This window comes from Mycteria americana, chromosome Z (assembly GCF_035582795.1).
Source record: "Mycteria americana isolate JAX WOST 10 ecotype Jacksonville Zoo and Gardens chromosome Z, USCA_MyAme_1.0, whole genome shotgun sequence".
NCBI classification, from domain to species: domain Eukaryota; kingdom Metazoa; phylum Chordata; class Aves; order Ciconiiformes; family Ciconiidae; genus Mycteria; species Mycteria americana.
In genome coordinates this window covers 40,263,462-40,286,326 of record NC_134396.1, presented here as the reverse complement: position 1 = coordinate 40,286,326, position 22,865 = coordinate 40,263,462, and the positions used below count along the sequence as shown (strand labels likewise).

Genomic DNA, 22,865 nt, shown 5'->3' with positions numbered 1-22,865 from the left:
CATTCATTTTGTTAATTTAATAAATCCTTCTTGACATGTGTCGAACAATACAGTTCAGGCAAACAGGATTTGGGTGAATACTTGTCACACAAGAATTACCAGTTGTTGTGATCATTTTCTGCCATTTTAATTCAATACAATATTTATTAAGCATCACATAAAATACTAACCTGCCAAGAAGATTTCAGTATTTCTATTAAAAACATTTTTTTTTCCTGAGAATCTCAATTGCTTTGTGAAAGTATGACTTTTGGGTTTTTTTTTGATACATTAATATTAAATTTATTTGCTTTCTGTAATGATCTTGCATATGAATGGCAATAGCTATTTGTACAATCACATTTTTTTCAAGGTACTCTAATTCCCCAGGTTTGTAGTTATTCCTGCATTAAGTAGATAGGTCCTGGAGTCATGTGCAAGAGACAAGTGTTCATATATACCTTATCCCCAGATTTCCATGAAAATTTTTGCAGTCAGCTGGTTTATTGACAAAGTAGTTAAGAAATATAGGTTAAATAAATATATATATATTTGAAATCTATACAATTATTTAAATTATGTCATTAATAAATATGTATATATTTACTTAAAATTTCTAAATTTCATGTATATTATACAAATAAGTACAAAACAATTATAATGTCAAGTAGAGCTTCTTTCTGCTCCTGAAGACAACCTTTCAAAAATCAGAAATATGAGGATTCTAACCTGATACAGGACAAAATTAGGAAGTAACATAGAAATATTTGTGCTAACTGTATGTGAGCTAATTGGAGGTCAAGAAGAAGTCCAGATACTAGAACTAAAAATTACATGCTATGGCTATACTTACGTGCCAACTGGGGAGTGTTTCGGCAGTGGGTCTTGATTATCTACACTGTTAGAAATTGTCAGGATGGTCAAAAGCAAGTTTTTTGTCTCTTCTTCCTCCACCGCTCATTCCCAGGTACACTACATGAGTTAGCATGTGCCAGAAGTTTGGCTATGGCCATGGCTGTTTGGGTTGCTGGGAGACTTTAGCAATATGAATTGTTGCTGAATGGCCTTTGCACCAAGCATATCACAGGCACATTTAATTTATTATTGTAAGTGTAGCATTTGCAAACTGTTCTACCTTCCATTTTATAGTGCAAATCGTTCCTCCATAAAATGGTCATCTGGACATCTGGGGTATCATTTCTCTGAAGGTAAACTGTGTCCAAACCAGAATGCTTCCAAGAACACTATGAATTTCAGGAGTGGCAGTACGGCATGATTTAACTTCAAGTCAAATTTTCAAGTGAAAAAAAACAACTCAAAATTTCTGTAAGTCTTTTCGTCAGAGTACTTAACTAATGGAACAATCCTACATAAGATCGTTAGGAAAAGGAAGAAAAATTTTATGCTCCATTCGCTTCCTAAATGATGAGACCCTGTCATGTCTTATAAAGATGAGATTGAATGTATAAAGAATGAATGAAATAGAATCTAGAATGAATAAAAAATAGATTTACCAAGAAACAATAGAAATGATAAGCGAATGATAAACTACTATTTTTAGTCTTTACAAAACTAGAAATAGTTAATGGTATTATTGCCTTTCGGAATACGTCCTAACTTATCACGAACTCCTGTAAAATATGTTTATAGCAGCTCTTATTTCCAAATCGAACTTTAAATGGCCTTTCTGCAGAATTAAACACATGAAAAGTATCTCATCATATCAGTTAAAAACAAATCTCCAGTGAATAACTGATGCCATTAAATTGTGTATGGATGAATAGAGTAATCTTTCAGTAAATCTTAGGGGAAAATTAGTAATAATAAAAATCCCCATTAAATTTTTAACAGTGAATTGCTACCTATTTATGAAGTTTGCAAATCCTATTTAATTATAATACAAATATTAGAATGGTTTTCTATGAAAAAAATAAACAGGCTTTTATAAGGGAGCAATTACATTTTGCTTCCAAAAGCAACTTCAATATTTGGCTGTTAATCTTCTATTGATTTAATATATTCAAAGTTATAATCCATGGAATCAAGAGTAGATTTAATCTGTCTATAGCTAAAGAAAGATAAAACATAATGTAAATTTTAAAACTATTTAAACCTTTCTGATGCTTTTGGATCAATATCTGTGACAATACTAATGCTCTAGAAGAAAATATGGATTAAACAATCAAAGTTTTTGTCCTTCTTTTCAATGCTGGATGACGGTTTGAAATTTCCACTGTCATTCGTGCATCTCTTGGTAGATTTTTATCATTTTGATCTGGTAGCTTACCAAATTCCAAGTTGTTCTGAAAACTCCTTCTCAGTGCATTTGCTTTCATGATGATGTTTGGAGGATTGTTGTCCTGTTTGTGAGAGTGGAAAACCTGGCTATTCTCTTTCATTTACCCCTACCCTTTGAAATAAAGGGAAAAGAAGGAAAACTTAGGGTGTAACCTTTGTCTGATGCCAGTATACTCTTACTTTTTTTCTGCCTTATCTCAGCCTGGTGTAGAAATATTCAGATATTCTAAGCTAAACGCAGTTTTTCTAAAATTAAGTAGAACCTATGGGTGGTCGCACTCATCTGAAACAAACAAAAATCTGATTCCCGTGTTGAATACATATACAGAAATCATACATCTTGGATTTATTGTAAAATAGAAGTAATTACAAAGAATAGAAATGAATGCTGTCTCTTTCCAGACAGTCATTATTCTAGGTTAGTGCACAGATTAAAACTAACTGTAGAGAGCATTTTAAAGTGACATCTCAATTAATATGTTGTTAAAAAAGGGTGTTAGTAAAGGACTGAGTCAGGGACTGAGAGGGAGATAACCCAGTTAACAGATATTTCAGCATCAGTTCACTGTATTCTTTGCATTTCCTGAAGACACCAGGTTGGTGATAGATGACTGCTTTGGTGACAGATACTACTTTATTTGACAAGCACATATTCTTCTAGGATTTCTCCGTGATCTACTGGACTTAATTTTTACCTCAACTTTACCCACATTTTAATGCAAAAAAAGATCTGAAATGAAGATTTTCCTACATGCTGTATTAACAGATATTTTTTGTTGGCATTAATTATAGAATTATCTCTTTTCCGGGGTACATTACTGTGGATGTAATTAATTGATATATGAAATAATTTCTTTCAGTTAATTTAAAAAACTATAAAAGTTTGCTTTAATTTTCTTCTTACCACTGCCACCCTTAGATTTTTTCTGTTTTTCAGTAAATTTTATCATTTATTCTCATGGTAGTACTTCACCTTTGTAGTTTCATCTGAAGATTTATAATCCCTCTTTATTCAAATGTTTGATATCTTACAGTCTATGCAACCTCTTAGAACCACCAGGACCTTTTTTTCTTTTGTAATGAAACCTTTTTCCATACTAAGAGAATGAAAAGAGGCCTCAAATCTATATTAAAGTATAATGCAACATAGGAAGTCTAGATAAGATAAGCCATGTGCCAGCTTTGAATTTGTTTTCTGTCTGAAAACTGTGAAATTACTCAAAATCCAGCATGGTTTTCTTCTCTTTGAGTAACCACAAAAGATGTTTGTAATAAAATAATTTACATTTCAAACTTTCTGAGAAGGGCAAATTATTTGCAGTGTTCACATAGAAATATTAAAAAAACCTTTAAGAATTTTCAGGAGAATTGAAACCAAAATCAATAGCTAGAAGTGAAAATGGGTTTTATAACTAGCTGAGTATCTCCGTTATCACTTGGCTTTCTACTAGATATTTTAGTTAAATGGTAGTTAATATGGGACTTGTATCTTCTTACCCTGTGGTAAACTGCAGCATGTATAAATCATAAGCAACTGTGATATGTCCCATATTTACTTAAACATACTAAGATGAGCCAAGCTTACTATTCAGCTAAGAAACAGCTATAATTATTTAGAGAAATAATGTTGCCTCCTTCAGAAGGATTTTATCAGCACATACTATATTTTGATATTTAAATGAAAGTGCTCATATGTTTTGGAAGTACTGTATTGATCACACGCTTAGTTTTGAAGTGCAATCTTAAGGAAGAAAAATTACTAACAAGTCAATAAAGTCAATCTCTCCCCATATAGTGGTACTTAATTATCCAAAATTCTTTAGTCTTGTACGTTAATGTAATTACCTGTAAATGCTTGATAACTTTGAGCACTACAAGATCTCACCTTAATTTTCTGACATGAAAAAACTTCTCTAGTGCTTTATTTTAGTTGTGATGTTGAGTACTTTAAAAAAAAATATATATTCATGTTGGGAATAAACTAGCAGTACATTAAGTGACTGCAGGACCTTTCATATGGAAAATACATTCAGAGATATGGCTGCAGAAGGCCAAGTAATGATCAAAACAAAGATCTGATTTACTCAGAAGTCAATGCAGTCATAATGACTTTTATTTTTTTCTCCCGCTTATCGCCTCTACTGAGGGAAAGAAAACAGGAAACACTGTAATGCTTTAGACCAGATGACTGCTCTTGCTTTCATAATTTAAAGCAGTCAGGAAGCTGGTGACTTGATGACCTGAAGATTCATCCTGCTTAGGGGCATCTGCATGACTTTGAGCTGTTATACAGGATCCTAAATCATGTCAGTTTTAGCCTTGTGTTCCTGGTATGAACGTTAAAGGGAAGCCTACATGACTTTTGATGGCAAAAGTCCTTGCAGGCAGGCTAAAATAGGAAAAATTAGCAGTGCTATTGGATTATTCCTCTTATCTTTAATCAACATGGATGTAACTACGGAACTTTACTACCTGAGGCAGCTGTTTCTGGTTATTTCATTGTTGTAATGAGATTGGATTAGAATTAACTTAGTTGAAAATTATAGGTTCCAGGGAATATAAATCTGCCAATGCCATATTGTGACCAAGAAAAAGCAGTAAATAACATACTTACGGTAAATTAGTGGCTGAGATGTAGCTTTTCAGTTTAAATCAGGTAAAATGCTCAGAGTATGATCACATATAATTTTACTGGTTTCATTTCACTTTTCATAAATTTAATGGTGACTAGACTGACCTGGAATAGCATGATGCTACTATGCTTCTTAGGCTAGAGTTTGAATGTGGTGCCAGGCACACAGGCAGCTTCCACTGAACTTGTGCAAAAAAATGGAAGTCCTTATTGTAAGGCAATTCTTACCAAAATCACTATTGAAGTCATAATGCAAAGACATTTAAAATGGGCTATGGTCCACTGTTTTTCTTCTGTGTGTGGCATTGTGTGTCTTCTATTCAAATTAGATCAATAAAGCTTTACTGTAGTCAGCATCCTGTGCTCATCCTTTTCTGAGACAAAGAATTTTGGTATCTAGGGTATGCTTTCTTCAAGTCATGTCAAAAAAGGATGAATAAAATGTTTTCAAAACAAAATCCTGAAATATGATTCTATTCAACATGCTATCTCTGTGCTATCCATTCACTGTGTAACTTAAAAATTTAGTTTAGAAAAAGAAAAAAAAGGCATGTATTGTGCCTTATAGATTTGTTCTTTCAAAGCAAACATTCCATCAGTTGAAATGCTTTAAGTCACTTTAATAAGGTCAGTTGGGAATAAGCTTTCAAAAAATCTCTGAAAGGTTTGCTTTATAATTTAATATTAAAAGTGGTTATTGGGAAAAAAAAGAAAAGAAAAGAAAGAGGAAACTATTTCCCTACTTTCTACAAGTAACTTACTTAGAAAAATGTAAAATTAACAGTGTATAACACTGATCTTACTCTTTTTTTCTTTCACTGTGTCCTATTGTATGTTATCCTCATAAACTAACTACTAAATTCAATGTATGCCTACACACCATAGAACAAATTTGTAGAATATTATTTTGAGATGCTTCACCATTTAAATGCTTCACATCTATGTGCACTGGTGCAAGGACTAATTCAGTTTTAGCCATATATTGGGGAGCTTCCTTATTCAATGCCACTTATTGTGTTAGAGCAGCAGAAAGATAGATTTAACACAAAGCAGTGGTTGAAGTCCTGTCTCTGGTCTAGACTGACTTGGCAAAGCATGGTGCCACTGTTCTTAGGCTACAGTTTGAATGGGGTGCCAGACACACAGGCAGCTTCAGATGAACTTGTGCAATAAAAGGAAGTCCTTATTGTAAGGAAATTATTATCCAAATCAGTGCTGAAGTCATAATGCTAATATATCATAACTTAAAATGGGCTATGGTCCACTATTTTACTTCCCTGTGTGGTGTAGTTCCCTCTGCTATGTTTTATTCTGAGAAATAATGCCACCAGTTTCGTAAGTGACTTTGGAGTTATGATTGCTATATGAACATTTACCCAAACATCCTACAAATAATTTTGTCTCCATGTTTCATGCATAGTAGTAGTAGTAGTAGTGGTAGTAGTAATAGTAGTAGTGGTAGTAGTAGTAGTGGAAGTAGTATCTGGTTATTCAATTAGAGCTGTGCCGAATTTCAGTTTGACAGAGAAAATTATTTTGGGGGATTTTGAGAGAAACATCCCAAAGAAATATAGCATGCAGTGAAACTTTCACTGCTTACCACTGAGCTGGTTTGACTGAATTTATAAACCTAGTGGGTTATGGAAAGGAACATACCTTCCTTTGGCTTTCTTCCCGGGACACAGCTGTGCTCTGAACCAGGGGTGGGAATTTACCACCTGCTAATTTTCCTATGCCTTCTACTCTTTACTGTTCTTGGATTTTATCAATGCCTATTGGGCTTCACACCAAATATTGATTTGTTTTATTTTAAGGAGTAAATAATTGTTGAGGTATGTGTGAAAAATATATTTTAATTTAAGAGGAACTACTCCTAACTAACTCTTAGAGAAATTTGTTCCTATGTAGAGTGCTATACAGCATATAAGCTGTTTATAGGGAATTAAATGATACATGGATAAACCTGTGTATAAAAGCAGATTTATCCATGCTGGATCTCCGTGCACAGCTGAAATTGCTAGGTTTTGTTCCTGTGAAGCCTGCAGGCTTTTTATGTGTGGAATCCACCATGGTATTTTATCATTAGCCATATTGTTGTAGAATGTTTTCTCTTGGAAAACATGGAAAAGATATCACTGGCTCAAATGGGGTGCACATATTTAAACTCGTAAGAGAACTTTCAATCATCTATATTTAATGGACAGCCCAAACCTGCAGGATATTTTACAGTGTGCTTAGGATGTATCATAGTGTAGATCACCTTAAATTCACTCACACCCCAAACAGATTAAGTGGATAATTACAGTTAGATGTTTTTATGTTCCCTAGTGAACTGATAAACACTAAATAACCCATCCAGTGCAAAAGACATTTATGGTGGCACAGAGATTTATGGTGTTACTCAGAGATTGGAGGGGGGTTTATCACTTTGGAGGAAGGAACTGTTTACTAGCTAGTAAAGTAGAGATGGCAGCTGGCCTAGCAAAGAGACATCTGGATATTCAAGAAAGCAGAACAAGGATTATTTTAGTTATGAAGAGTGGTCAGCTCAAGAAGGGAATAGAAGGCAATGTGGGAGGAAAAATTAAGACTTTCTTGATCCCTAGGAGACTTTGAAGATGAGCTTGCCTGTAAGAGCTAATGAAGTAGTCGAAGAGGGGCACCACAGCCCATTCATTCACAGAGGATCTCTCTCCAGCTGGTGTTTTCTGTGATAAACAGTCCCAAACAGGCAAGCCTTGAAATTATGTACACAGTCTGAAACAGTAACTATGCTGTATAAGGATTGGACAGCAAGGTAGTTGAGTAAATAAGTGAGAGACAAAGAGAAGTCTTTCTGATTAGTGTTAGTTGCCTGACTATGATGGCTCTCACTTTTTCATAGAAAAATTTTACAAACTTTTTTTCCCCTTCTGCCTTAATGGAAAGTGAATTAAATGTGATTTAAAGTACCTGGATAAGAACAAGACATTCTTTATCTATGCATGTCATTTGGAACACTCTAGCAGGTATGTTAGCTTCCAAAATACTTCCAAAGCATGCAAAAGCTAATAGTGTGTGACCCTACTCCAGCTGAAGGGGCAGGTAGAAAAATGACACCAAAAAGGAAAGAGAAGTATGTTCCAGCAAAACATAATAATTGAGAAGGCACTGTAGCATGTAGTGGCATGCAATGAGGTATGCAAGCCTAAGCTTCAAGATTTGTAAGGAGTGTGTAACATTTCTGCTGTAAGTACTTGTACATAAGTAATTTCTTTTTTTTTAATTTAATTGTACCCATATATAATTTATTATAGATAAATACCAAAGTTATGTGGAGATATTGTCCCTATTTAAAATTTCCCATGCTCAGAGCACTTTTCATTTTCAGAAAATTGGTAAGTCTGCACAGGCTTTTCATTGGAATACAAAGATCTGTATATTTCTATATGTAACAGGCTTTTCTAGTTAATCTTCATAAATTATTTTTAGGTTTTCATTGCATCTGTTTAATGAGGTCAGGTTTCATCATGCATGCCAGTGAAATTGACAGTCTATTACATTGTTTACTACACATGATGATAGCAGATCTCAGTAGATCCCAATTATTAAAAAAAAAAAGTATCACTGTTCGCAGTCCATGCATGTCCATGCATTCCAAGAAGCTCATAATACCAGTTTATTCATTGTTGGCATTCACAAATTATAAAGTGATTAACAAATCTGTCAGTGAAAAGGAGTAGTATTTGGATTTTAATGAAGTGATAGTGATAGTTTTTAATGGCAGAAGCATACCTTAATAAATATTTGAATATGATGTATAAAGACAAACTAGAGTAATAGTAAATGGGTTTGAGTTTAGTACAGGACTTCAGGGCAGGCTTTAGTATTCAGATCAATGTAACTTAAAGCTTTCAATAATAATCTGAAAGAGTAAGTGATATTAATTAAAATCTATGATAAAAACACTTCTAATATCATATGCTTGTGTAACTCTTAACCATGTGACATATTGCTGTATAAGACTTTGATTAAAAGAATTACATTCTATGTCATTAATGTAGGACATCTTAAATTCAGTAAAAAAACTGGCTCAATGCCAATCTCAAAATATGTGGCTGTAAATAAAGTGATATCAACAGATTGAGCTTTGGCTAGAAGGATGCCTCAGAGACAGGTACTTCATCCAGTCCTATTTTGTCAATGACATACACTAGGATAAAAATGACATAACAATTACAGATCATATCAATAATAATAAAAGAGGTAGCTAGTCATTAGAGGATGATCTGAATTGTCTATTTACGTATTCACAATACAAAACACCATGTTTCTTATTGAGATAAATGTAGATTGGGTAGTATGTGTGTACCTTTGGGATCTACCAAATCAGTTTGTGTCCATTAAATCGGAAAGTATCCCAAGAAGTACTGACCTAAGAAATGCTTAAGAGGTTATTATGGAAAACTTCTTCCAAATGAAACCTATGTAATGCCATGGGCAAAGGTTTGACAGATACAATAGATGAAAGTAATTGAACAAAGGAACTAGTGAGCAGAAGTTGGGAGTCAGTTTGCTTTCAGTGCACAGCAGTGACCTCTGCTACCGATTTCTGTGCTGGCAGCTTCCCTTCAAGAAAGATACCCAAATGCTGACTGGTCAAAGTAAGCCTGCAAAGTGATGCAGAGGCTGGAAAATAAGGCTCACAGAATAAGACTAAAGGAATTTGTCTTACTAAAGAATTGGAGAGGTGACTTGATTACCATCTGTATAAACTTGCACTTGAAATAAAATAACTGATAGTGAAGACAGGAGATTTTTCCTTTGTATGGAGACAAGATAACAAGATCCAAAGGCTTAAACCAAAGCTAGACTTAAGATCTTATCTTTGAAATCTTATCTCTCAAAAAAGATATTCTTTCTTAGAAGTAATGATATTTATAAAATTATGAAGAAAAAGGTGAATTTACAACAGTGTAAAAACAATTAGACTCTGTGTGTGTGTGTACGTATGAATTATTGGCTTTCTGTTCTGTTTCTGGGATAATTTTTATAGTCTGTAAGTGGAGTCAATTTGGTATTGATCCTTTTAATCCAGAAATTAATAAGTGTATGCACTTTCTTGTTTCCTCTTTTCCTACAGCTCTGTAACAAGGATTTTATCTGTACTGCCCTCAGCATTCTCAGACCTCTTGAGTTTAATTGCTTGTGCCAGATGCTTTCAAGCAGAGCAGAGCTAGCACTGTGCCTTTGGAGGTAATTGTCAGGGGCCAGAGTACAAGCTAACTAGTTCCCCTCCTGTCTTTGACCAAAGCATCAACGGACGTCACTAGTGCCGTGCCTAGTATTACATCACCTTGGAGCTTCCCTCTTGCTTTTTATGTTTCATGCAAATGAATTGCTCCTAAATTATATCTCTGTGATATCTGCAGAAGGGTTTTGATGTTATTTTTCCTTCCTCTGAAGCCTCAGCTTAGGAAACGGAAGGCAAGTGCTTTGTAGTTGAAAAGATAACCAGAGTTGTTAAAATCTCATTAAGCAACTGCAAGTGATATTGTCAGAGATGCTTTAAAAATTATCTTACTTTACATGAGATGCAATGCCTGACAACAATTGTCTCAAATCCAGTGTGATGCAGAATGACCCAGTTGCATTGGTCTCCTCATCAATAATTGTGTTTCCGGGGCTTGTGTACAGGAAGTTACTTGTGAGCTCTTACACTTCTCTTGCAAGGAAGTATTTTGCTATGCCAATATAGTGATAATAATAAAAAAGTAAATATTGATAAAAGGAGTAACATCATGAGGCTTTTACAGCTTAGACATTCTTATCTATAATAATTTTCCCCTAAACACCATTTCCTCTCCTTCCCCTCACGCTATTTAACAGCAAGTAGAGTTTTGTCCTGCAAGCATATAACAGATCTCTTAACATATAACCAGATCTATAGATAAGAAACAACATGAATAACATGTTTCCAGTGACTGGGTTGCTAATTTAGTTTTACTAAATATGTAATCTTATATATAAATATAGAATTAAATATAATACCATGTTTGCTGCAGTAAAAAGTTGGCTGGGAATCAGTGGCAGAGCACAGCTGTAGCACTGGAGCAGAAAGTGAAGTTGGGGGCATTCAGTGATACAGCATTTTGTCTGTGGGTGGAATCTCAGACAAATGCTACCCATTTGTAAAGATCTCCTTAGAGAGACTATGTAAAGTGATTAACATCCAGGAAAAGACAGTTCATAAAGTTTTGGTTCTAAGATGAATCTTACAAATGTAATTTCCTTTGATCTGAAAAAGCCTTAGTTTAAAAAAAAAAATCAAATATCTTTTAAAAAAACCCAAACATTTGTGAGTTTCTCTTTTTATATATATTGTTGTTAGAGTGAGTAGTATCTTTCCAAACATGAAGAACTTTTTATTTATGGTTTGTTTAAGATTGCTTTGTGTAGCATGATTATAAGGATCGCCGTCTCAGTGACAGTTGATGTGATTTTACTCGAATATGAATTTCCTTCTTTTAATTTCATTGAAAAAGTCCTGGATTGAATTTTGGGGGTTTTTTAGGCACTAAATTATAGTGCTTAATTCTCTCTGAAACACTTTGGTATAAATTTTGCCTTGAATAAAAAGGAAGTGTTCTTTTCTTTTCAGAGTTGAACTACAGGAAGTTTGTTTCTTGGGTGAAATGTAATACAATGCAAAACCTCTACCTTTGAGCAAAGTTTGATTTAATAAAATCAAAGTTAAAACTATCATTGGAACAAACAAACAAACAATCCCACCCCTCTTCTGTGTGAATTCTGTCTGCATCTGCTAGTTTAGGAGAAAGAAAAACAATTTCTATGTTCTTCTGGTAATAAGGCATTTGAAATACTCTGATTTTTGGTAAAGATGCTTTTACTGATCTCAAGAAAAACTTTACTAAACTCTGTTTATGTTATCCCAGCTGAAAAAAATTAAATATATAATGAAATATTCCGAATATTAAAAAAATTATGAGATAGCACAAAGACAGTGAAAATGTAATAATCCAATGAGAAAGTGTAAGACATATTTCATGAGAAAGGACATTTCATGCTGTTAAAAAATTAGTTTTCAGACATCGCGCACCTACATGGGAAAAAATGAATGCTGATAATAAAACTTATCTGTTCTTGATCAGTATGAAATATTTTAATTCTAAATTGGAAGTAACTTTTTTTAGTTCACTTATTATATATAAATTCTGTTTTCTTCTCTCTAAAAATCTTGCCATTTTACTACCAAACATGCTTAAGATACTTTCAGCTTACATTACAAATTGCATTAGTCTTTCACAGCTTTTCAAAGAACAACCCCATTTTACTTACTGAATTAATTTTTTTCACTCATAAGATGATTCTTATTAACATTTAATATATAACTACCTTTTAATACTAAAGGCTTTAATACTAAAACCTGTGTTCTGTGTTGTCAAGATCCCCACCAAAACTCAATGGCAATAAAAAACACAATGAAAGATCTTTTAATAGTAGAAACGTTAAGTAAACAATATTAGTTTGAGTTTATACAACAAGCAAAGACCCATAAGATCCCACAAATTTCAGATTCTGCTGATGTTTTAGAATGTGTTCTATTTAATCTTGCCAGTTTTGTCTTGTTTGATAAGAAATATGCTTTTAATTCAAAATAGACAAGATACTTGCCTGTCGAGTAGAAGGTATGCCCTTCTACTTTCTTGATTTGCTATAGGGTACACCTTGAACAAGCTGATCTACAAACGTTACTGCAGCATATTTGGTTAATTAATAAATTTTGGTGTTTAAAGTGAATAAGAAGAACATCACAGAAAATGACCCATTTCTGCCATCTCCTCTCAGTTCTAATTTGTCCTGCTCTAATATTTTGTTGAAACATATACCCTTTCCCCACTGAATTCACACATATAAAATGTAATTGGAATCTATAAAAAATACAGACTTGATCCAAAAATCATGGAACTTAATATAAGAACATTTTTGGTTTCAAAGGGCACTAGGAATTAGGAGATAAGTTTTAGTGACAGGACTTCGCTTGCAGTGGATCATAGACTGAAGGTTTCTAGAAAAGGCCAAGAGAATCGAGAGTTAACTCAGTCATTATCAATATGTCTTTAACGTCCACTAAGACAAAAGTTGTTTACTCTTGGCTGATTTCTGGGTACTAAGAACAAGGAAGTCCTTCATTTCACACTGTTAAAACTAATTAGAAGATTTCCCTGTGATTTTCATGCTCTTTTTTTCTAAACTATGAAACAAAAGTGATTCATGAAGTCAGATAAAAATAAAAAGTAAAAATAAATAAATAAATAAATACCTGAGGAAAGCATAATTTCCAGCTTTAAGAACCATGCCAGCTATTGAAGGTTTATTGCAAGGAGTGAATCTTTGCAAAGGTCTGTGTTTGGAAACAGAATTTTATATCTCTTCCAGTCCTTTATCATTAAATTCTGATCTAACTACAGTCTTTATCTTCTTCCTTCTGGTCTGGCTTTTAAGTTCTCTATGTTCAGTCATGAAAAGACTTTTGTGCCCCTGGAAAACAACAAGGTCGTCAGTGAGCACAGAGGAAATTTGGCTTTTTGTACTCAGTTCCTGTTCTTGATCCCTCCTTGGCATGAAATAACTGCAATTGTGAAATGAGGATGGCTCCTTGAAAGGAAGGAAATGTAGCATTGCATGTGTTTTGTTCAGGTAAACATCACATGCCTGATGTGAATAGTATATTAGGAACAATTGACTGCTAAGTGTCAGAATTCTGTGCTGAATTTGTGAAGCACAGTCTGCAAAGGCTAAGAATTTTATCAGAAAACTGGAAGATTTTGTTTCAAATTCAAGAAAAGAATTAGCCCTGCCATGAAGGTTATCTCCTTGGTAAATCATTCTTTACATTCACAGAGAAACTGTTACAAAAGCCTAAAGACTTTTCTTTTTTTATCTTGGGCAACCAGTTCCCCTCCTTCTCCCTCCACCCCCCTCCAAGAAATAGTTGAAATCTATTGATGAAAACTGAAGTTTAAACAAAAACAAAATAGAAATCAGCCTGGGCCAATCACCAGTAAAATTTCAACTTGAAGGGTTAACATTTTTCAAAGTAGTAAACAGCTGAAAAGGGCTAGAAAGCCTCAGCAAAGCAAAGCACTGTGAGCTTCTAGGGCTCCTATATGCAGCTGAAATGGAATATATGGAAATGCCTAAAAATATTCCACAAAATGAACTGAAGAGTGGAAAAGGGAAACACTAGTGGCTAAGAACTGCTTCAATGAGCTCATAGAGGCATGCATGAAACAGTACAACTTTTCTAGTTAGTTGTTTGTAAACTCTCAGCTACAAATGGGCAGCAGTAGACTCAAGATGAAGTGCTTAGGCTCTTTGAACACAAATAGCTTGTACCTGGTCAGGAAACAAATGCAAGGGGAAGCATATAGCACAGCAGCACCCACAGGCCAGTTTCATATTAAGTGTCATTGCATATTGTGTAGCTAGAAGGCCTGAAACTAACGTGATCTAATTGTCTGTAAATCTATCAACTTGACTTCTCCTCATTATTCTTATCCTCATTGATGAAGAGTTCACCATAATCGGGATCAGCATACTGGTCAATACCTCTCAGCAAAAGAAGGAGACAGGCATATCTCTTTTTATCTGTGTCACATGAATCTCATTAAATTCAATGAATCTTTTGAAACTAATTACAAGCCTGCACATGAACTGAAGACTAAATTACCACAATTAACATATTTAAAGGTTCTATTAAGTAAAGTGAGATATGTGCTCACTCCTAGGGAAAATTAAATATCTTCTGTTGAAAACAGTAGATAGGCTTGAGGATATTTCGTCTTCACAGTAATAGGAAAAGGAATGCTTTGAAGTCAATGCTATGCTTTAACTGAATCTTAGATTTAATAAATACCTATTGGAGGGTAGTTTTTGTGGCACCTTTTTTTGAGGTTTTAGCAAGTACTAGTCCTATTGATACAATATGACATGTCTCTTATTTTTAAGAGCTTCACTCCTTTTCGCAAAGTTTTTGATCACAGATATTAATTTATTCAAATCTGAATGTATTAATGGCAGCAAAGTTGCTCCTTCCTAAGCATTGCTGCTTCACCTGCATGGGAAAGATGAAGATTAACAAACTTCTTAGAGACTCCCAGGGTTATTATTTCTTCTGTTCCACTAAGACTGCATTTCCAGTTGTCCCTAGCTAGTCTACTTGTCTGATGTTAATTTGTGTATGCTCTTGTGTTGCGATGATTTAGTTTGAATTAAGATAAAGTGAATAAAGTGAATGTCTCAGTGTAATAAATGTACTTTTTAGATAATTATGAACAGAATGCATGTCAACTTGTAGAAACTAAGCACTGGACTCTGATATTTGCTTATTCAGAGAAAATTTACACTCAAATTGAAATGCGTGAAAATCTGTGAGTCTATATTATGGACCTAGCTGAAAATTTACATGACAAACAGTATCCTGACTATTACATTCAAACTAAAATCAGTGCCATACATTCTTGATGTTTGAAAAATAAAAAGGTTTGTGCCTGTAAATGACATTGTGGTTTTTTTCACTACATGGAAGTGAAAATATACACTTATGCATCCTGGAGAAATAAATCTCAGGTTGTCCCAGTATTCTACTATTTTTATTAGTATTTTTATTTTTATTTTAACAAGCTGCTGCTTTGGTTGAAGACACAAAATTTATTTGATCAACCATAGTGTTATAAACATAACTGTGATAACTGTTTTACTACATGACATCCTTGAACTCCATCTGTTGTAGGTCATATGGCATGATCTATGTAAATTATGGTGCCACTGTATGAATAATTTCTTGGTTTACTCTGTATTTGTATAATGAGATAGTATTTGAAGCTGGAAGAGTAATGATAGGCATACTTTGTACATGCAACACTTACAGTTTTATTCCTATAAAATGCCTCAATTACTTTATAAATTTCATTAAATCTACACTGGAATTATGGTATATGGAAAGGTATGCCTTATATAACTTGAATAACTTTTTTCATTTGGTGATGAAACAGGTGATATATATTTGTTTATATATCCTTCCCCCCATTTGCACATTCTTGCTTTTTTTTTTTTACCAATTGCACTTCAGCTTTTCTCCTCTTATTCCCAGAGTAATGCCTGTCTGTCCTATTGAATACTACTCATTTCAGACATTGTTTTTTAAATAGCAACTATTACAGCTCATGTTAGTGTACTGCATTAGCCAACCCTACATTTCACAATTATTTCTCACTCTTCTCATTGTACAGTTACTGTACAATGACTCTGTAGGCCTGAACTTGATTTTATTCACCAAAAGGTCTCTACATCAGCGTCACACAATTAAATATACATTCTTTCCTTCACAAAGCCTTATTTGATATCAGATTTTTATGCATATTACAGAAACCTATGGTTTGTTTACATTTTTTGTATCCTTACCTATTGTTGGAAAAATAAAAAAAGATTTCTCACAAAAATCTAATAAAAGCTATATGATGCATAGCTTTTAATTAAAATTCTTTGGTTTAAAACTCTTATTAGAATAGGCTACTAAAGTATGCATTTAGCCTGGAGGAACTATGTGAAATATCCCTAGAAAGCCCTAGATCGCCTTCAGCAATTAGATCTGTCCTATTGTACAGAGGAAGTGTGTCCAAGAGAAATGAAGAGCTGACCAGTAGCATGTGGAAAAGACTGAATTCAAACAGTGTTTCATTGTGTAGTATGTCTTCTACTGTAGGTGAAACCATATCGAATTGTCATGCTGTACAGATTGTTTTCATTTGCTTTTATTAAATTTGAGAACAAGTTGATACTGACCATCTGGTTCTTGCCAATTTCTACAAAGTGTTTTGGATTTAATTCTGGAATTCTTACTAAATTTTGGGTTACATTGCACACTATAAGCTGCAACAAGGACATGTTTTAAGCAACATGTGCTAAGCAATAAAAAATAAGTTGATATTGTTATTTTCCTGAAATGAAGCAGCTATTGTAAAATAAATGTATAATTATTCAGAATAGATCTACTTGTGATGCATTGCTCACTTCTCTTTATTCATTATTGTGTAAATGCAAAAAAACTGTCTTGCACTGTTGGATTTTGGATAATATCTTGTGTATATTCAACTGTTTATGTATCTTTCTATTATAAATTGAGATTGACATAAATTATTATAGGATAAATACTATATAAGTGCTCAATGAGTTCTTCCACAAAATCTCAAAGCAATATATGAGTTTCACAGAAATATGTATATTAGACTATCTAGGCAGAATAATGCAGTACCACTGATTCCTTTCTAACTTGTACATTAGGAGGAAAAAAGGTGAAAAGTGTAGTCAGCAGAAGCAAGTAATACAAAGACAGCTGTCTCATCCATCCAGTGGAAAAGGTTTTTTTTCTTCTGAATTAAAAAGTTCTGAAGACTTAGACGGACCCAGGGGTGTTGTAAAAATAGTGTATTTTCTGTTGTTTATCTGCTAGTGCTTGTGAGTATTAATCACATGGTCTTACTCCTGGTGATTCATTTCATAACACATGCCACCCTTCTCCAGAAGAGCAAAGTTGAAAATAGGTATATGAAAGTGATGAGACGTTCTACTGCATCCAGCTCTGGAGTCCTCAGTACAGGAAAGACATGGACCTGTTGGAGCAGGTGCAGAGGAGGGCCACAAAAATGATCAGAGGGATGGAACACCTCTCCTATGAGGAAAGGCTGAGAGAGTGGGGGTTGTTCAGCCTGGAGAAGAGAAGGCTCCAAGGAGACCTTATTTCAGCATATCAGTACTTAAAAGGAGCTTATAAGAAAGATGGGGACAGATATTTGAGTAGGATCTGTTGTGATAGGACAAGGGGTAATGGTTTTAAACTAAAAAAGGGTATATTTAGACTAGGTATAAGGAAGAAATTGTTTACAATGAGGGTGGTGAAACACAGGAACAGGTTGCCCAGAGAGGTGGTAGGTGCCCCATCACTGGAAACATTCAAGGTCAGGTTGGTTGGATGGAGCTCTAAGCAACCTGAGCTAGCTGAAGATGTCCCTGCTCATTGCAGGGGGGTTGGACTAGATGACCTTTAAAGGTCCCTTCCAACCCAAACCGTTCTGTGATTCTGTGATTTTATGATTCTAGATCATGTACTTAGATTTGGGAGAAAATGCCTTTCTATTCTCTGCTTGTAATTTTCACCTTGGTATCTAGGCTTGCAATGTAGGCTTTGGCAGTAGAAAAAAAGATCAGCGGCACTTGCAGTGTTCCCTTGCATCAGCAGTGTAAGTAGCTGCCTATGTGAAACATGGCAGCATCATAGTCTTCTCTTTCTGGTGTAGTTTATGCCTAATAAGTTTTTTTATTTTCTGTGCTGTAAAGAAACCTTTAACTAATGAGATACATTTCTAAGACTTACCAGTGCAATGCATTTGCTCATAAGATGAAAATTTGTTTCTCTTAATTTTTTTCTTCTTTTGTGCTTACCAGTTGGACAATTTGTCCCAAGTAGCACAGCCTCTTTCACCATTGTAAATATAATCTGTGGATAATGAAGTTAAAAATGAGCTTGTGGTTAGACAATAAAGAATAGTTATAAAATTTTGCAGTTTGTATTATAGAAGGCTACAGCAGGAAATAAACTTATGAAAGTAAATAATTTTATTTGTTCCTTTGACATGGGTGAGGTAGTCTGAATTTGGTAGAAGTATGGTATATGTGAGCTTATCAAGAGCAAGTAATTATTAACTTGTTTGTGGTGACTGGATATTATTTATGGGATTTGAGAGAACTTCTAACTGCAGCAGTCATGGTCAGTATCAGGCCTTCTCTTTAGGAAGAATTTTGCTTAAAGAATCAAAGGAACCAACTTTTTTAAAAAAATAATTTTTTATCAAAAAATCCCCTTGAGACATTCATATAAAAGTCTTGCTGCTAATTAGAAATACTGATAATTATTCAGCAGAAACAGTTTATCACTGAGTCAGGAAAATATTTTTTATTGATTAATATTCATTATTTTGATACTGGAAATCTGGTAGGCAAACAGAAGGCTTAGAAGAAGAAGGACTCACCTGTGGCTTGTCACTTACCAGTTGCATCCAAAGTATGTGTTTGTCCTAAAAAGAATCATTTCATAAAGACTAATAGTTTACATAATTTCCTCTCGTTTTCCAAACAACAAGTGCCAGCACAGTATAGCTAGGGAAAGACTTCTTTACACTTCTTCTAGTGTTTTAAAGTCAGTCTTCTTTCAGCTAAAACTAGAACAGATATTGATTCTCAATTTATATTTTTCAAATTTAAATGGAGAATGAACACATGCCCTGTATAGTAATTGAGCTGGAGAGGCATTTAACATCCAAAGTATTGATTAGCATTTGCTTGCTTACGCACCATTGATTGTGAACTGCAGTTGAGTCTTCTGATTCTGAGACACTCAGGTTTCATTCTGTATGACGTTAGGACTTGCATACTAATAACTGTGCGATAATGATTTTGTGCTGTGTCTTTATCAAACACACATACCATTGGCAAAGCAAAAGATTTTCCATTTTGTCATTCTTACAGTGCTTAAAAGGGATGAGATTATTTTTTATTTCATTTGGTTCAGGTTTTTTTTTTTTAAGAAATAGCTGTATTTAATGTGATTACACATTAAATGTGATTGCACAGAGCTGTGCTGGCCTAAAGAAAATAAAGAGCATGTGCTGATGTTGTAGCTTCATGCTACAACCAGGACTAGAATTTGTCAGTTGCCATCCATGTAAATGATAGTGAGTGAGCTGTGAACCATTTATCAGTATGATCTCAGAAGTTAGGTTAGAAGTGGGCAAATACAGCCAGTTGAAGAACATAATAAATTATACCCTGGTAGTCTCATGAAATATTGGGTTAAAAAAAAAGGGGGGGGTGGGAAAGTGCTGCCTCAGTACTGATACTTTTGCATATAATATAGGAAGAGGAAATATTTAGAGGTGTGCTGCTTTCAGATACAGGGTTGATTCAGATATTTTTCTAGTGTTCTCTTTGGTTACAGTTCTGCTAAGTGGTGTTCGTTGTATTAACCTGAACATGATATTTTTCACTGGCAGATAATTGTGATGATCAGTTGGTGTCTGCTTTGCCTCAGTCTTCATTCAGCAGTTCATCAGAGCTGTCTAGCAGTCACAGCCCAGGATTTGCAAGGCTTAATCGAAGAGAGGGTGAGTGCATTTTCTTGGTTGATTGATGTTATTTTTTTTTACAATATTTTTAAGCATTTTTGTACCTGTGCACAATGTTGAAATGATACATAGCATATTCTGGGTTATTTGGGCTGGAGAGAGTGACGTTTGTTGTTTTAAGAGGAATGGGAAGGTAAAACAGTCTCAAAGAATTCACTTTGCCATGTACACTATGTGTTTTTGTGGTAAAATTATACGTTCAGACACTGGTGAAAGTTTTATTAATTTTAGTGTAAAGGATTCATCCTGACTGAAACTAAAATCTTCATGTGATTTTCCAGCATAAAGTGTAGACAGCTTTGAACATATATTTGTGCCTAGTCCTAAATCAAAATTTAAATTAATTTTGTTTCTTAACAAGACAACGATAATGTAAATAATCTCTTCTCTCTTAGAGGATGAAGAAGTGCAAACATATGAATAACATTGTATGTAATTCTCTAAGGAAATAAGGGTAAATGCAGATTCCATTTGGAAAGACAGGACCAGACATTCAGGAAATATTTTTGAGTAACTGTTTTCAGTTGACAGTATCTGTTAGGTTAAATAAAATCTGTCAAAAAAAAAGAATTTAAACTGTCAAGACATATCACATTAGACTTTGTGCTGTGTTTGTGGCCTATTTGTAATAAGTAATTATGTTCAAGTCATGTTAAAATATTCATGTAAGTACATTTGAATATTAAAAAGATAAAAATTAACTTTGAAATACCGAGAAATCTCAGTTGTCAGCCTCATTAGGCAAGTATCCAGGACCTCAGTCATTCCTGTTAATAACATACTTAAGGCAATTTTTCTTCTTTTGTCCCTCAGTATATCAGCAAGGTTCTTGGTCTTAACATCACAGTGCTAATGCTAAGGAAGAATAAATATCTTTAGGAAGGATTTAATAAAATGTGGCAATATAGTGTTATTGGTAAATAAAATCCCTCTTGTTGACATACCTAAAAATAATACTCTGTTTTAAAATTATGGTTTTAAAAACAGATAAAGTCTGAATTGAAATGAAATCAGTTTAGATATCCAAGAGCATATGTTACTGTTTCAAATCATCTGTCTGGTGTTTGTAAACCAGCCATGATCCACAGTGTAGTCTAAGCTCAAGGAAGTTATGAAGCTCAACTTCCCACCCATTGGTGAGCTGTCTGACAACATGAGCAGGCAGTGGCTGGAGCTGCTACATGAGCTTATGGAAGAAGGAACTTCTATGGACACTGACTTCTGTTTAATTATTACCCATGAGGAAGCAAGAAAGAAACTGATTCAGAGGTGCAATCCTGGGAGACCTCACTGAAATGTTGTGTCTTAGGTCACAATCTAGTCTTAATAATTCAGCATTAATTCAGGCAATGAGAACTGCGCTGGTTATTTAGAACCATTCAAATACATCCTGTTCCCCTCATATATTTAATTATTATATTTTATATTAATGTATATAATTGATAAGTATGTAAATTAAATCTTAAGAATACTTTGCACTGTCAAAAGCATTTCCATTCTTGGATCTCCATGATTTACAGGAACATTTGTTGTGTACTGATAGAAGGAATATCCTAATCTATTTCATTAACCTAGTGTACAAATTTGGTAAGCATGAACTGCTGTTTTGAATGAAGTTGTGATATTAAAGAAAATTATATATTGTGGAAGGACTTGCCTTAATTTGAAGTAATATGTGCTCTTAGAATCTTAACTAACATATGAGTTCTCATCAAAGAGTATATTGGTCTTCCCAAAAATGTACATTTAAACATTTTTTCCATTTGGCTCTTTTCATGTGCTATGAAGTTGTTTGTACTATGTTAGCATATATTTTTTAGATTTATCATTTACTTCACATTGCCTTGTAGTGTGGGCACACATTAAAAATGCTCATAGCTTTACACCTGGTGTCTTTCCATCTCATGTAGATACAAAGCAGCAGGTTGCGTAATTAGAAGATTGCTAGCTCTCTACCTTGTCATTCCACGTACCTCAGGTTCACACTACTTAACAGGGTACAGATTTGAATGTCTTACTCATTTGTCATGTTCAAATATTTTGTTGGTTTAATAACTTATGACCAAACTGTTTGGTTAGGTACCTTTTGGTTCATTCAGATATAATTCTAAAGAACTGTGTAGATGAGGTGAGATGAAAAATTTCTTCAGTCTTCAATAAATTAATCTTAAATAAATTAGTCTTGACTTATATTTTCTTTTTTTCAGTGAGAGTACAGACTCATACTTGTTATAGAACAACGAGTACCTTTTCTGTACTGAATCTGTATTTAATCCTTTTCTGTGAATTTTCAAGGGAAAACCTGACTGCATTTGTAGGTGTATATAAATGAAAGTTTTATTTAGGTGGAACAAAGTGAGTCATTATACATAGATGGTTATAAACAAATGGGTTTAGTCACACAAAAAATGATTGTTAAACTATATAGACTGGAAAAAAGATCTGTTATTAGGAGAATATGACTTGGATTGCTGTGATGTCAGTGATCTCAGGGAAGCAATAAGCACATCATTACAGTTTCAAAATAAATTGTCTGATAATTGTAAATGGGTTTGCCTTTAATATACATAATTGTTTACTTTGAATAAAACCAAGTAATTCATTCAGCCCAAGTTAGTGTTTGGGAGTGATTGTGACCTTCTAACATTTAATTTAGACACACAGATTATGTCTCCTAGTCCAATAATATACTTGGTTCTTAAGATGCCAAAATT

The 22,865-nt window shown here is 34.0% G+C and overlaps 1 protein-coding gene across 1 annotated transcript in view; it reads left to right on the top strand.

Moving 5' to 3' along the window:
- The window catches only part of CNTNAP4 (contactin associated protein family member 4), a 238,273-nt gene that overhangs the window by 21,510 nt on the left and 193,898 nt on the right, over positions 1-22,865 (top strand). Inside the window, exon 2 of the mRNA XM_075526550.1 lies at positions 20,020-20,130. Within this exon, the coding sequence (XP_075382665.1) occupies positions 20,020-20,130 (111 nt within the window). The remainder of the gene's footprint in view (positions 1-20,019; positions 20,131-22,865) is intronic.